Source organism: Vulpes lagopus, chromosome 6 (assembly GCF_018345385.1).
Source record: "Vulpes lagopus strain Blue_001 chromosome 6, ASM1834538v1, whole genome shotgun sequence".
In the NCBI taxonomy this organism is placed as follows: Eukaryota; Metazoa; Chordata; class Mammalia; order Carnivora; family Canidae; genus Vulpes; species Vulpes lagopus.
In genome coordinates this window covers 71,098,299-71,113,550 of record NC_054829.1, presented here as the reverse complement: position 1 = coordinate 71,113,550, position 15,252 = coordinate 71,098,299, and the positions used below count along the sequence as shown (strand labels likewise).

General features: G+C 38.2%; 2 gene segments (V, D, J or C); both read left to right on the top strand.

Moving 5' to 3' along the window:
- The window catches only part of LOC121493205, a 439,102-nt gene that overhangs the window by 232,865 nt on the left and 190,985 nt on the right, over positions 1-15,252 (top strand).
- On the top strand, positions 8,860-9,537 carry LOC121493208. The segment is given in 2 exon segments: positions 8,860-8,970; positions 9,144-9,537. Coding segments are annotated over 2 exon segments (363 nt in total).

The window sequence follows — 15,252 nt, the reverse complement described above, 5'->3', positions numbered from 1 at the left end:
TCTAATGGCTGAGTAATATTCCACTGTATACATAAACCACATCTTCTTTATCCACTGAGACTCCTTCCTCAGTTTGGCTATTGTGGACATTGCTGCTAGAAACATCGGGGTGCAGGTGTCCCAGCGTTTCATTGCATCTGTATTTTTGGGGTAAATCCCCAGCAGTGCAATTGCTGGGTCGTAGGGCAGATCTATTTTTAACTCTTTGAGGAACCTCCACACAGTTTTCCAGAGTGGCTGCACCAGTTCACATTCCCACCAACAGTGCAAGAGGGTTCCCTTTTCTCCGCATCCTCTCCAACATTTGTCGTTTCCTGCCTTGTTAATTTTCCCCATTCTCATTGGTGTGAGGTGGTATCTCATTGTGGTTTTGATTTGTATTTCCCTGATGGCAAGTGATGCAGAGCATTTTCTCATGTGCTTGTTGGCCATGTCTATGTCTTCCTCTGTGAGATTTCTCAGTGTGGCAGGATACAAAATCAATGCCCAGAAGTCAGTGGCATTTCTATACACTAACAATGAGACTGAAGAAAGAGAAATTAAGGAGTCAATCCCATTTACAATTGCACCCAAAAGCAGAAGATACCTAGGAATAAACTTAACCAAAGAGGTAAAGGATCTATACCCTAAAAACTATAGAACACTTCTGAAAGAAATTGAGGAAGACACAAAGAGATGGAAAAATATTCCATGCTCATGGATTGGCAGAATTAGTATTGTGAAAATGTCAATGTTCCCCAGGGCAATTGACATGTTTAATGCAATCCCTATCAAAATACCATGGACTTTCTTCAGAGAGTTAGAACAAATCATCTTAAGATTTGTGTGGAATCAGAAAAGACCCCAAATAGCCAGGGGAATTTTTAAAAAGAAAACCATAGCTGGGGGCATCACAATGCCAGATTTCAGGTTGTACTACAAAGCTGTGGTCATCAAGACAGTGTGGTACTGGCACAAAAACAGACACATAGATCAATGGAACAGAATAGAGAACCCAGAAGTGGACCCTCAACTTTATGGTCAACTAATATTCGATAAAGGAGGAAAGACTATCCACTGGAAGAAAGACAGTCTCTTCAATAAATGGTGCTGGGAAATTGGACATCCACATGCAGAAGAATGAAACTAGACCACTCTCTTGCACCATACAAAAGATAAACTCAAAATGGATGAAAGATCTCAATGTGAGACAAGATTCCATCAAAATCCTAGAGGAGACACAGCCACTTTTTTTTTTTAAGCAAAATCCATATGGACCTTAAGAGTATAAATTTGAAAATTTTCAGGTCATTTTCTCTAATTTTTCCATGAGGGCTGATGCAAGTCAATCTGAGGACAGCAACTCATTTGGTGTGACATGATCTGAAGTTAAGCAAACTTATTTTTTTATGCAACGTTTTTGGAAATTGGTGCAATACCACGCCCAAACCAAAATACCACACATTTATTATCTCACAGTCTCATGGGTCAGGAATCCAGGCACAGCCTTGCTGGTCCTCTGTGTGGGGTGTCACAAGGCTGCAATCAAGGTGTTGGCTGGGACACATTTTTAATCTAAAGATTTGACTGTAGAAGAATCTATTGCCATCCTCATTCAGGATTTGGGCACAATTCATTTCCTTGCAGCTGCATGACTGAGGACCCAGTGTTTTTGGCAGCCATCACCTAGAATTCCCCTCTTCCTGCCTAGAGGCTGCCCAGAGTTCCCAGTGGTCTCCTGCAGTTCCTTTGGACTTTTCCAACATGGCTGCTTATGTCATCAAGCCAGCAAGGAGATTCTCTCATTCTAGTCTACCAATACAGAATCTTTTTTAATGTAACATAAAAACAGGGGGACAGCCCATCATCTCTGCATCTTGTGCTGGTTAGAAGCAAGTAAGTCATAGGTCCCTCCTACCCTCAAGAGAGGGGATTGTCTCCAAAGTCATGGACACTAGAAGACAGGGAACTATCACTTTACCACAGTCCATCATCTGACCCCCAAAGATTCCTATCCCTCCTACTTGCAAAATATATTCACACACACCCAAAGATCTCAAGAGTCTCATCTCATACAGCGTCAGTTCATAGACAAAATTTCATCATCTAAATTATGTCCAAGTTCAAATGAAGCTCCTGGGTGTTATCTGTTAAGTGCAGGCACAATTCCTCTCCATCTGTCAAGCTGTGAAACAAATGATCTGCTCCCAACACATGCAGATTTCAATGTTAGAATGGACTCAACCAAGAAGGCACAGGATTATAGCTGTAGACATTTGGATCCAAAAGAGGGTGAAATGAAGGGTTAAAAGCCTCACTGAAATCTAGCTGGGCAAACATTAAGAATTCCTTGATTAGATTTGAGGCATGGAAATAATTCTCAACTGTGCCCTCTTGGCTTTTAGTTCCATCCTCACAGTCATCTTTCTTCTTTCAGGAAAGGTAACACGTTTGCAGTTGAGTGATTTTATCAGCCTGCTTCCTGCCAGTAGAGTTTTAGGGATCTGACAGCCTTTTTTTTTTTTTTTTACTCTCTATTCTGTATTACCCTCCCCCCCACCCAAGCTGGTAGTGTTTCAGCTGAAATAATTTTCTCAATTCATGGGTCTCCCATGGATTTCAGTGAAGTTTTACTCCTTTAGAAAAAAGCCACACCCACAGATCCTTTCCAGATAACCCATACCTGTGGCTCTTGCTCAGATGGCTGAGGGACCATCCTCTTAAGCTTCCTAGAAGTCCTATGGTTTGGTCGAAAGGCACATCCAAGCCTCTTTAAAGAGCTCCTTGTGTGACTGAATACTCCTGGCTTTCTATCTTTCCGAGGTTTTAATGAAAGTTTATAGAGTCACACTCTCTGTTCTCTTCTTCATGTCGTATTATCCTAATTTTAGCCTCTTTTTCCACTTGAAGAGATTGAGAATATTCAGATTCATCCAGTCCTGGTTCTTTTTTGTTTAACAATCCTTTCCTCAATTTACTTCTCTTCTTTTCATTTCATTATAAGCAGCAAGAAGAAACCCAGTGGTACCTCCATACTTTCCTTCAAAATCTCCTCAGCTCTACAACTAATTTCAGCCTTTTATATAACTATAGGAGGCGACTTCAAAAGTTTTCTGCCACAACCTAACAGGATTCCCCTCCTCCAGTTTCCAATAATGTATTCTTCACTTCCTTCTAAGACTTCACTAGATGTATCCTTGAAGCCAAATTTCTATTAACCCTTAATATAGGGCAAATAGAGCTGTATCTAGAAAAACATCGCCAAGTTTCCCTTTCTGATGCAAACCAGGAAACCAGGACTGTGCAGAAAGTCACTTCATAACCCCATGAGGGCTCAGCCCTGAGAGGTATTTCAAGGACTGTTTCTCTCCTCCCTCCATCTATTCCCAACTGTTGGGCATCCACCATGTTTCTACATCCAGAAATAGAAACTCCCAGAAACAACTTAGAGAAAGTCAGCAGGACTATTAGCAGTGCTTTGCTTCTTTTAGGGAGAGACAGTGGGAGGAAAAGTTTATAGATATGATTATAAATAGAAAGAATTCCCAGGTAGTGCAGGCTGAGAATTTTTGGAGTCTTGTATCCCGTTAGTTCAGAGTATGAGAGTATAAAATCCCATTTACAATTGCACCCAAAAGCATAAGATACCTAGGAATAAACCTAACCAAAGAGGTAAAGGATCTATACCCTAAAAATGATAGAACACTTCTGAAAGAAATTGAGGAAGACACAAAGAGATGGAAAAATATTCCATGCTCATGGATTGGCAGAATTAATATTGTGAAAATGTCAATGTTACCCAGGGCAATTTACACGTTTAATGCAATCCCTATCAAAATACCATGGACTTTCTTCAGAGAGTTGGAACAAATCATCTTGAGATTTGTGTGGAATCAGAAAAGACCCCGAATAGCCAGGGGAATATTGAAAAAGAAAACCAGAGCTGGGGGCATCACAATGCCAGATTTCAAGTTGTACTACAAAGCTGTGGTCATCAAGACAGTGTGGTACTGCCACACCTGCATCCCGATGTTTCTAGTAGCAATGTCCACAATAGGCAAACTGTGGAAGGAGCCTTGGTGTCCATCGAAAGATTAATAGATAAAGAAGATGTGGTCTATGTATACAATGGAATATTCCTCAGCCATTAGAAACGACAAATACCCACCATTTGCTTCAACGTGGATGGAACTGGAGGGTATTATGCTGAGTGAAGTAAGTCAATCGGAGAAGGACAAACATTATATGATCTCATTCATTTGGGGAATATAAAAAACAGTGAAAGGGAATAAAGGGGAAAGGAGAAAAAAATGAGTGGGAAATACCAGAAAGGGCGACAGAACATGAGAGACTCCTAACTCTGGGAAATGAACAATGGGTGGTAGAATGGGAGGTGGGCGGGGGGTGGGGGTGACTGGGTGACAGGCACTGACGGGGGCACTTGATGGGATGAGCACTGGGTGTTATTCTATATGTTGGCAAATTGAACACCAATTAAAAAATAAATAAAAAGAAGATTATTCACTATGACCAAGTGGGATTTATCCCCGGGATGCAAGGCTGGTTCACCACTGGTAAAGCAATCAATGTGATTGATCATATCAGCAAAAGAAAAAACAAGAACCATTTGATCCTCTCAATAGATGTTTCTGTTTATGTTTAGATTTGTTTCAAGGGGTCGCTTTCATTGCCACCTTATTTTTTCACTTAAGTGTCAACTCTAAATAAGGTAATATTGGATTGAGCCCCCACATTCCCAGGGTCTACGGTTCAGGAATGAGAGGTTTTTGTTAACATTCCTCAATTTATTCTAATGTGCAGCCCCCACCCCCCACCCCCTTGCGAAGCCAGCCTTGAGAATTTTAAGAAGGCTATTCCTCTGTCTGGCCTCTAGGGGGCAATCCTGTCCAGTAACACAACTCCCAGAACTCAAAACATGTTGACACTCTCTGGATGGAGATGGGTGAGAGGCCCCAGGCCAAACTTAGGGCAAAAAAAAAGGCTAGGGCTGAAAATGAGAAGCCTGAATAATATTGAGATCATTGCAGGCAGAATTTCTTTAAAATTTTTGTAAACTTTGGGAAACTGTGAACAACACTTTCCTTCTACAAGTGCAATTTTCCCAATATCTGTCTTATGCCCAATGCCAGGTTTGTAAACCTCTTCATTGTGAGAAACTTCCCATTTAATTATCTTTTTTTTTTTTTTTTTTGGATACATTTCACTTACTAACAGGTTCATCCTTTATTCCAAGCCCTCTCAAAAGAATAACTTGGTCATAAGTTGCTCTTTGTCTTGAGCAAGTCACACTAACCTTTACATGTGCCCATCAGTACTCATATCATCCTTGACTCTTCTGGAATGACAATTTCAGCAGCCAGGATCTCAAGGTCTTCTGAAATATTTCTCAAAAATGACCTGAATAAAGGCCACAGAGGTTTTGTGGTTTATATGTAAAGATATGTCAAGGTAATGATGAGTTGTGGGGTTGGGAGGGCTCAGGTACACAATTAGTTCAAGGACTCAGAAACTGTCATAACAAACATTCAGCCGCCTATCTGGTTAAGAATCAGTAGTGGACTCTGGGACACTGATCTTTTATGAGCAAACCTGTCTAATATCCTTAAAAAATAAAGTATTACAAGGAGATTAAAGTTATACCAATTTTAGAAATGGCAATGGAGGGCAGCCCTGGTGGCTCAGCAGTTTAGCGCTGCCTTCTGCCCAGGGTGTGATCCTGAAGACCCGAGATCGAGTCCCACATTCGGCTTCCTGCATGGAGCCTGCTTCTCTCTCTGCCTGAGTCTCTGCCTCTCTCTGTCTCTCATGAATAAATAAATAAAATCTTAAAAAAAAAAAAAAAAAGAAATGGCAATGGATACGAACAAATAATTTCCAAATTAAAAAAATAACAAGTACAAATATGAAAAGAATCCAATCTCAGTAATACACAAATGCATATGGAAAACAACAAGGAAATAACATTGTTTTCTCTACAAACTGTTAAATTTTTTTTTTTTAAGCATTAGTTACTGAAATCATGAAACAAAACTCAGAAAACGCTATAGATTTGTCAATTTGAACAGTCATTGTAAGGGCAATTTGTTAATGCATATAAAATTATTTTACTCAACAATTATACACCCAAAAATTTATCCTTAAGAAACAGGATAATTGATGACAAAAAAGCAAATCTCAATAAGTATTAAGGAATCGATATCATATAGATCAGATTCTTTTACTACAGTGAACAAAGTTAGATACTATTAATAAAAAGCCAACTTCAAATAAAAAGAAATGTACTTCTAAATAATTTATGAACCAAAAAAAGAAATTATAATAGGATTGTTAAAATATTTACAACTGGACAATCATGAAACATTTTAAAACTTGTACAATGAACCTAAGCAGTACACAGGGAAAATTTTATAGCCTTAAAAATGGATCAAAACAAAAAGACCGAATGTAATGAGCTAAAAATTCAATCAGAAAGTTTTAAAAGAGAATAAGAGTAAACAACAAAAATGAGATGAAGAAAAAAATAATAGGAAGAGCTAAAATTAAGTAAATAAAGACAAAGAAGCAAAGGAAAGAATCGATTTAAAAAGGTTCTTTGAAAAGAATCTGAAAATGGACAATTCTCTGATAAGTTTTGTCAAGGAACTAAGTAAGACAGAAAAATGTTGCGTAAGGGAAGAATATAGCTACCTAATAAAAATTTAAATAATTGTAAGACAATGCAGGAAATAAATTCTTACAAAAAATTTGAACAAAATGTAAAACTTTCTAAAAATTATAGTCTGACAGAACTGACAAGAAAAAAATTGAAAACTTGAATTTATATATAAGTTAATTTAAAACTTTATACATACATATGATTTCACAGGCAAGTTACATCAAACCCAGTACCAATGATTTGCATACCTGAAGACTACCACTCAACACATTTATGAGAGCAAGAGAACCACAACAACAAAAATAAACAGATGATGCATGAGAATTATAGACCAATATTACATATGAAAAGCAATGACTACTTCTAAAAATATTACAAAACCAGCCCTGGATATTAAAAAGTATTCCAGTGCACCATGATCAATTAGGATTTATTTCAGGAGTACGAGGAGGGCTTAAGATCAGTGCAACATATCACACATAAAGATATTAACAATAAAATTTTCTCACTAAATGCAGGAAAGTGATTTTGTCAAGTTTAACATAGTATTTATAATTAAAGTCTCCTCACAAACTGGGAAGAAAAGGGAACTTCTTTAACCTGGCAAAGGGAATCTTTGCATTTGTTTTCAAAGTGAGATGTTACAAGTATTTCCTTAAAATTTTGAAAAAGACAAAGATTTCCAATATTGTTCTTTCTATTCTACATTTCACTAAATGTCTTAACAAGAGCAGTAAAATAATAAAAACCTTAGAACTGGAAAGAGAAAACACCTCTATTAATCACACCTGGCCGATTCTATTTCTCGGGGGAGAAAGTGAACAAATGTGCCTAGAGTATCTCCTCCTCCCAGAAAACTAGGAAGCTATCACAGACCACAGAGGCCACGTCAAAAAGACCGGGAGCCAGCTTGAAAAGATTTCTGCTAGTAAAGATGGGACAATTCCCACATCAGTAAGATCATGAAACACACCAAGTATGTGTAAATCCTTGAGTTCATAAGAGAATCCTCCTCAAAGATTTTTGGAGATTTATCCTGGTTGCCTGGGATTTGTTTGGAACTATTTCAGTATTAGTACCAGAAAACTTTGTGTCCTGGAAACCCCTCCATCTCAGGCAAACAGGGATTGTTGATCACCCTACAGGTTATCAGCTCATTACTCTGAAAACTGATAAATGAATGGAAAGAATCACATACCTAACCTCAAAGAATAATCAAATAATTGACAAGGGAAAATTATCTTTATAGAAATAGTTCTATAAAGTTTATAAACAAAGTGGAAATGACATAATTAGAATATTATCATTTTGCAAACCAACTCCTAGTCAAACAACAGATCTAGTCATTGCTTACCAAGAGACACTAACAAAATGCACACACATACACAACATACACCAAAAGACAACCTGGTATTTTGTGTTTCCTGAGTAAAGTACACAACCCCATGATGTCTGGGATTTTCTTTTACTAAACAGAACTGGAAGAGGTATAGATGTGTAGGGTGATGAGGGTATTAAGTAATAAGATTGGCCATGAGTTGATAATTGTAGAACCTGGACAGTGAGTACATGTGGTTTTCTCTCTTTTGTAGATGTTCGAAGTTTCCATAATTAAAAACTTTAAAATAATGTAGTTAACAAATAAATTGTCAGAAGTACAAAGACTTATATTTACAATGTCCACTGAATCTTATTTAAACCACTCAAAAGAGGAAACAAAATAATATCAAACAACAATGTTTAAGCAAATTCAGTTTCACTTTTACAACAGAGTACTGTGAAGCTGTAAAAATCACTTTTTCACATACAGTTAAGTGACGTGATGGCATATTCATAAACATAATGATAAAAAAAATTTAATTTGATCTCAATTCCATTAAAGTATGCATATTTGCATTAAAAAATACCTAAAGAAACACAACAAAAATGTTAGCAGTATTTATCTCTGGGTAATGAGATTACAGTTGGATTTTATTGTCTACTTTCTCCTCTCTGGTTATGTCTACATTGGACAAGTTTTCTTTTACCATAAACAAGATGTGGCATGTTATAGACCAATTAGAAAAGAGAGGCCTGGAGGAAGAGAGGCAGGAGGCAAGCAGATAGCAGGAAGTGTGACTCAGCTTGCATGTGCAGAAACCCAGCTTCCAGCTCTATAAAAGAAACACCACAGGGCCACCAAGCTCCAGTGACACTGCAAAAGGCCTGGCAGGGGGCAGGCAAAACAAAAGCCATTTCACCAGCGGGAAGGACCCCAAGGATGGAGTCCAGACTGCCGGCTGTGTCGTGCATTGTGGCGGCCTTCATCCACCTAGGTAGGGAGCTGACTAACTCTGTTGCTGGGGCCTGAGAAAGGAGGTTTGGGAAAGAATTTAGAAGAGAACTTAACTGTGCCTTTCCCCACTTGGTTTTCTGGGTCAAAAGCTAGCTATTTGTGACAGCTTTCTTGGGAGCAATATCAGCAGCTAAGTCTTATTCTTTTCTACAGGTTCCAGCAATTCAGAGATGGTCCGTCAATCTCAGAATAAAGTGTATAAACAAGAGGGAGAATCTGTGACCTTGGACTGCAGCTTCACCCTCAGCTTTAACTACTATGTGATGAACTGGTATCAACAGCCTTTCGGTGAGAGGATGACTCAAGTCATGAGTATTTATTCTGATAGCACCCACTCTTCGAAAGGACGATATTCTGTGTCATTTCAGAAAGGAAACAAAATTCTAACGCTCACCATCACAGGCTTGACGCTTACAGACTCAGGCGTCTATTTCTGTGCTGTTGGAGAAGTTCCACGGTGAGAGGAGTGACAGGGGGAGCCTTACAAAAACCCCCTAAGCTCAGCATGAAACAGCCACCTGCTCCGGGAGCTTAGGAGAAAACAACCCGCAGGACAGGAAAAGGGTAGACACAAAGGCACACTGGTGGCACTAGTGGGTCTAGAGAGGAAGCTTATGAATGTTCTAGCAACAATCTTCCCACATCTGGTATCAAAGAAAGAGTTGTGGTTATAAGATCCCAGCCTCAAGAGCATTTTCAATTCAAAGTCTTGTGCCTAAGCATGATCACATAGCTAATCGAGATATGCATCTGTCTTTTCGACCTGCCCACCATCTATCCTTCCTATCTTGGTGACAACATCTGGACTTTCCCTGGATAATCAAGCCATGTCTCCTCCTACCCCATGTTTGGGTGTAGATGAGGCTGACCCCACCCTTGCACTCTCTGACCAATTAACATAGTCCACCTCTCTGGCCACAATGATTGGTTCAATGATGGGTGCCTGACCCAAGCCCCCATCCCAAAAATTAATATGAAATTCTTAGGAATACTGCTGGGGATGTCAGAGGCTGGAATGGAAACCTAGTGTTGCCAGCAGCCCTCTTCCCACCACAAATGAAAAGAATGATCCTGAAAAAGAGAAGGTGAAACTGAGCTCCCATAATATTGTTTGAGGCCCTGGACCCTTTAGTGATTAGAAATCTACTTGGGATTTTTCAGTCGTATAACCCAGCTGCCTTAGCTTCTGTTCCTCCAGAAAAGGATTCTAGTGCAAGTGGTTTAGTTGGGAGGTGATCCTAGGGGTCCTGGGAAGAGTGACAGGAAGGGAAGTCAGCCAATAAAGGGCATGTGTGTTCTTAAGCCAGCTGCCACTGTGGGCACCCAGAGTTTCATCCTACCGGGGAACCTCTGAGAACCAGCGTGAGACACTTGCCTCAACTCGTCCCTCCTGGGGGCCAAAGGAACTAAGTTACGGAGCCCCCAAATTCTGTGTTGTGGATGGAAGGATATGAGTGTCTGTGGATATGAGTGTTGATTCTCTGAGTATTGATTCTCTGGCACTTGGATCTGTCAAGCAGGCTGGGCAGTAAGAGAAAGCCTTTAGGCAAAGAAACTCAATTCTGGCAGGAGCAAGGGGACAGGTGTGCACCAAAGTCATAGGCACAAAGAGATAAAGGGAAGACACCAAAAATGCAAGAAATTATTTTCTCTTTTTTTATAAATTATTTTGAGTTGGGTTTTCTATCACTTGCAACCAAAAGAGACCTAACTAAAAAAGATAATAAAGACAACATTGGATAAAACGAATTAACCAAACAAAATACTTTAAAATTACTTTTTTAAAGCTTTTGGCTTGCTGCAGTTGAGAAAGGTCACAACTCTTTAAACTGTTCAGATTAGATCAGTCGTTCAGCTCTTTCCTCCCACATCTTCCAGGGTAACAAGGAGGAGGGACAAATTTAACACCTGAACCTGTTATTGTACTGGACATTTACCTGTTCTCTCCCCCTTCAGACTCTTCCTATTCAGGGTCACCTTGCTTAGTGCTGCCAGATGAATTGCCTTATAGCATCCATCTAAAGATTCTTGCTTGCTTTTAAACTTCTGGATTCCCTGTGAGACTGTGCTTTTCCCAAATCCAAAATTCTGCTCCTGCTGTTTGCTTCTCCTGCAATATGTTTCCTCCCATTTCTACCCTTTGAACTCACTGTCTCTCAAAATCTATTTCACATCTTTGATGTTTTGGAGAATAGTCCAGTAGCAATGAGCATGCCTAATCTCATATCTTGGCTTCTTTTCTCTTTTTTTAAGATTTTATTTACTTATTTATTTATTTATGTGAGAGCATGAGCTGGGGGGAGGGGCAGAGGGAAAAGCAGACTCGCAGAGGTGCTGAGCCTGACAAGAAGCTCTATCCCACAACCCTGAAATCATGACCTAAGCTGAAATCAAGGAAAAGGAACCAGAGCTCCTTGGAGAAATGGCTGATTCTAGGGCTGAGGCAGGGAATATGCAAGATAAGGCTGAAATATCTTATAGTATTCAAAAAAATAAAACAACTCACCACCATCAATGATGGGGTTATGTTAAAAAGACATAGAAATCAACTGAGAAAGCTCACTGTGGCCCAAACTGGAACAATTTGAGCAAAAATAAATAAATAAACAAAACAAATCTCCCATGCTGAAGAATTCTAAATATGCAAACACTCAACACTTCCCACTTCTTTAGTGTCTGCTGCTCACAGTGACTTCCTTCCAAAAGGGACAGAATGGAAAGAGTGAAAAAGAGCACCTTTACAGTGGGAAAACCTGACAAACATCACAGTCAACATCAACAGAGATAAGTCATGTTGATAGCCTTGATATGATGAGATGAGAAATGGCATTTTACTTCTGTGGCCTTCCTCCCCAAAACCCATAACCCCAGTCTCACCATGAGGAAATTATCAGAAAAATCCCAGCTGAGGGACATTCTACAAAATACCTAACTAATTAACTCCTCAAAATTGTCAAGATCATCAAAAATAAGAAAAATCTAAGAAATTGTCATAGCCAAGAAGAGCCTAAGGAGAGACATAGTAACTAAATGTAATGTGGTCTCCTAATAGGATTCGACAGTAGGGAAAGAATATTAAGTAAGACCAAAGTAAATCTGCTTAAGTATGAACTTTAGCTAATAATACTATGTCAGTATTGGTTTATTCATTGTGGCATATATATCATTGTAAGATGTTAATAATAATGGATACTGGGTGTGCAGTATATGGGAACTATGTGTACTATCCTCACAACTTTTCAGTAAATTCAAAACTGTTCTAAAACTAAACACTGATGATAAAAACTCACAAAACTGTAGGTTTCACATGACTGGAATTTTGTGGAGAGAGAATTACAATTTTATGTATAGCCATATCATTGTATACACACCAAAAAGAGTCTTGAACTTTGCTGTCCAATACATAGCCACTAACTACATGTGGCTCTTGAACACTTGGATTGTGACTAGTCCAAATTGACGTGTGCTATGAGTATAAAATATACACCAGGTTTCAAAGACTTAGTATGGAGAAAAGAATGTAAGCAATCTCATTAATTTCTTTTCATTGACTAACATAGAAATGATATTTTGGGTTTATCAGGTTAAATAAAATATGTTTTTACAATTAATTGTATATATTTATGTATAGTTTCCTTTGATGTGGCCACTAAAAAATTTATGTATGTGGCTCACATTCTATTTCTGTTGATAGTAGTGGTCTAAAAAGTTAGACATTAAATGACAACAATAGCTTTTCCTGGTAGTGGAATTCAGGGTGATATTTTTTAGCTTTCCTTTTTCTAATTTTTCTTCAGTAAATGTGTGTTCCTTGTACCATACAAAAGTGATAAAAAATAAAAAGACACAAAGAATTATTGCTATGAAATGTCACGCTGAAAGATGGAAGCACTGAGCAGAAATGTCAAGCCATAGAGTCCTTCATTAATTAATTATTCACCCATTCATTTAAATATACATATATTAAGTATCCCATGTACAAGGCACTAAGACAGTTCCTGGGAATACAAATACACAGAAAAGTATAAGCTAAAATTATTTTCTTCAAGTTCACAATCTACTTGGGAAATTAAGCTTGTAAATAAACTATTAGAACACTGTATGGTCAGTAATACTGTGGTGATTCCTATAGTCCATTCTCCTTTATTTTCTGCTTTGAATGCTGCTGTTTTTCTGGTTCCAACCTTAGTCTAATTCTTTGTTCACATCTTGATTGCAATTAATACCTGTGTCCTGATGACTGTGCCTCTAACCTTGCTTTCGCTCAAGACCTCTGTATACCTCTAACATCCTTTTGGTCAGATGACCCTTGAGCAATATAAACTGTACAAGCCTAAAACTCACGATCTTTTCACCTCGTCTACTCCAGGCTCTTCTACCTCTGTATTTCTTGTCTTAGTTAAGGATACTCTCTTGACTCACAGCTCTGTGCTTAGGCAAACTTAGTGATTTTACTTCACTTTTCAAAATTTTTTAGACTTAGCTTGGCACAAACCCACATATGATCTGCTTTTAACTACCAATTCAACCTCATCTCCTGACACATCTCTCACCAATGTTGCCCTAGAAATACCAAAATACTAAATTCAGGAAATGTCATGAGTGAACATTATTTTGTCTCCATCCTTTCTTCCACTCTACCCTTCTCTTTGTTTGGAGTTTCCAACCTCATCATCACCTCCCCATCATGGTCGCCTGACATCTCTCTGAAGCTTTCCTTGATCTTTCAGGCAAATCTAAGGTCTCTCTCCTCTTGCTCCCTTTGAAAGCTGTACATACCTCCAGAATAGCATTTATCTCTTTATATATTTATTGCCCCCACTTCCTCTAGAATACTCTATTCCTCAAGAGCAAAAATTATGTCTCTTTCACTTTGATATCCCCAACACCACACAGAACATGACAAGTAGAAGACTCTCAAGTTTACTGAGTATTTCCCATCTCCTTGACCTTTCTTAATCTACTATGGTCACTCTTACCCCCTAGAATAGTTCCTTGAATGATCCAAGCAGGCTTCCACCTCTGGGGGTTTTTACTTGAATATATTTGCTCCAAATGACTCCCTTCATCCCATCATTCAGATCACTGCTCAAACATCACCTCATCAGAAAGGTCTTTCCTTCAATCTATCTAAGATAGTACTCACCCAACCCATCCCTTTTTCCTCTTACCGTGTCTCACATTTTTTCATTACAATCATCATTAGCAGACATCATATTATATATTTGTTGTTTTTTATCTGCCTATCCACCAGCATATAAGCATCAGGAAGCCCAGGACTTTGTCTGAATTATTCAACAAATAAATAAAGATCTGATGCATGTATAAAAAAATAAATGATGTTATTTATCACCTAAACATGACACCATCTCTCTTGCATTTTCCCTTCATCTGCTTTTATTCTCATCAAGCCATAAATCTAGGACAAAAGAAGGATTAAAATACAAGACTCTAAGAATTGTCAAGTATAATAAAGGCTGAGTAAGCAATAATATTATAACTTGCAAAGGGGCAACAGTTCAGCTAACCATTTATTAAATTTGTTTCAAGAATGTGTTTTATCTTCTAATTCATTTATTCAACAAATATTTATATCACATCTATCACTTGTTCTTTGCGAAGTTAAAAGCTGTCGCATACGTTTGTATCACTATTTATTGTTTACAAGGTCCTTTCTGACACTTATTCCAATATATTCTCATAAACAGTTTTTTAAGGCAAGCACATCTTATGAGAAATGAGTTGGTTACCAGATTAAGAATCACTGGGTTGTAAAAATTTTCAGCTAGAAAAGTATTCCATCATTTTATTGTTGATACAACTATGTACAGAAGCCCATTATCAATTTATTTATTTCACCCCAGAGAGCTGTAATACACACATTGTCCATCAGTACCAGTACATTAATTCTCACTTCTGGGATCCCCAGCTTGCTCTAAGCCTCAGTGTTAATATGAATATTTCACAGTTGAATACACAAACTTCAAGGATAGGTACAATGCCTTCTCTCTTTCTTCTACATACTTTAAGGCTCTCACACACTGTGTGTTGCCCAAAAATATTTGTTAGTAAAGAAAATACTTATTAAGGTAAGAATCTGTCTATCTAGAAAGTTTTCAAAGCAACTGTGACAGCTAATCTCCAAAGATGATCCTCCAATGAACCATGCCTCTCAGTAGTCAGATTCTTTTTTTTTTTTTTAAGATTTATTTATTTATTTATGATAGAGAGAGAGAGAGGGGGGCAGAGACACAGGCAGAGG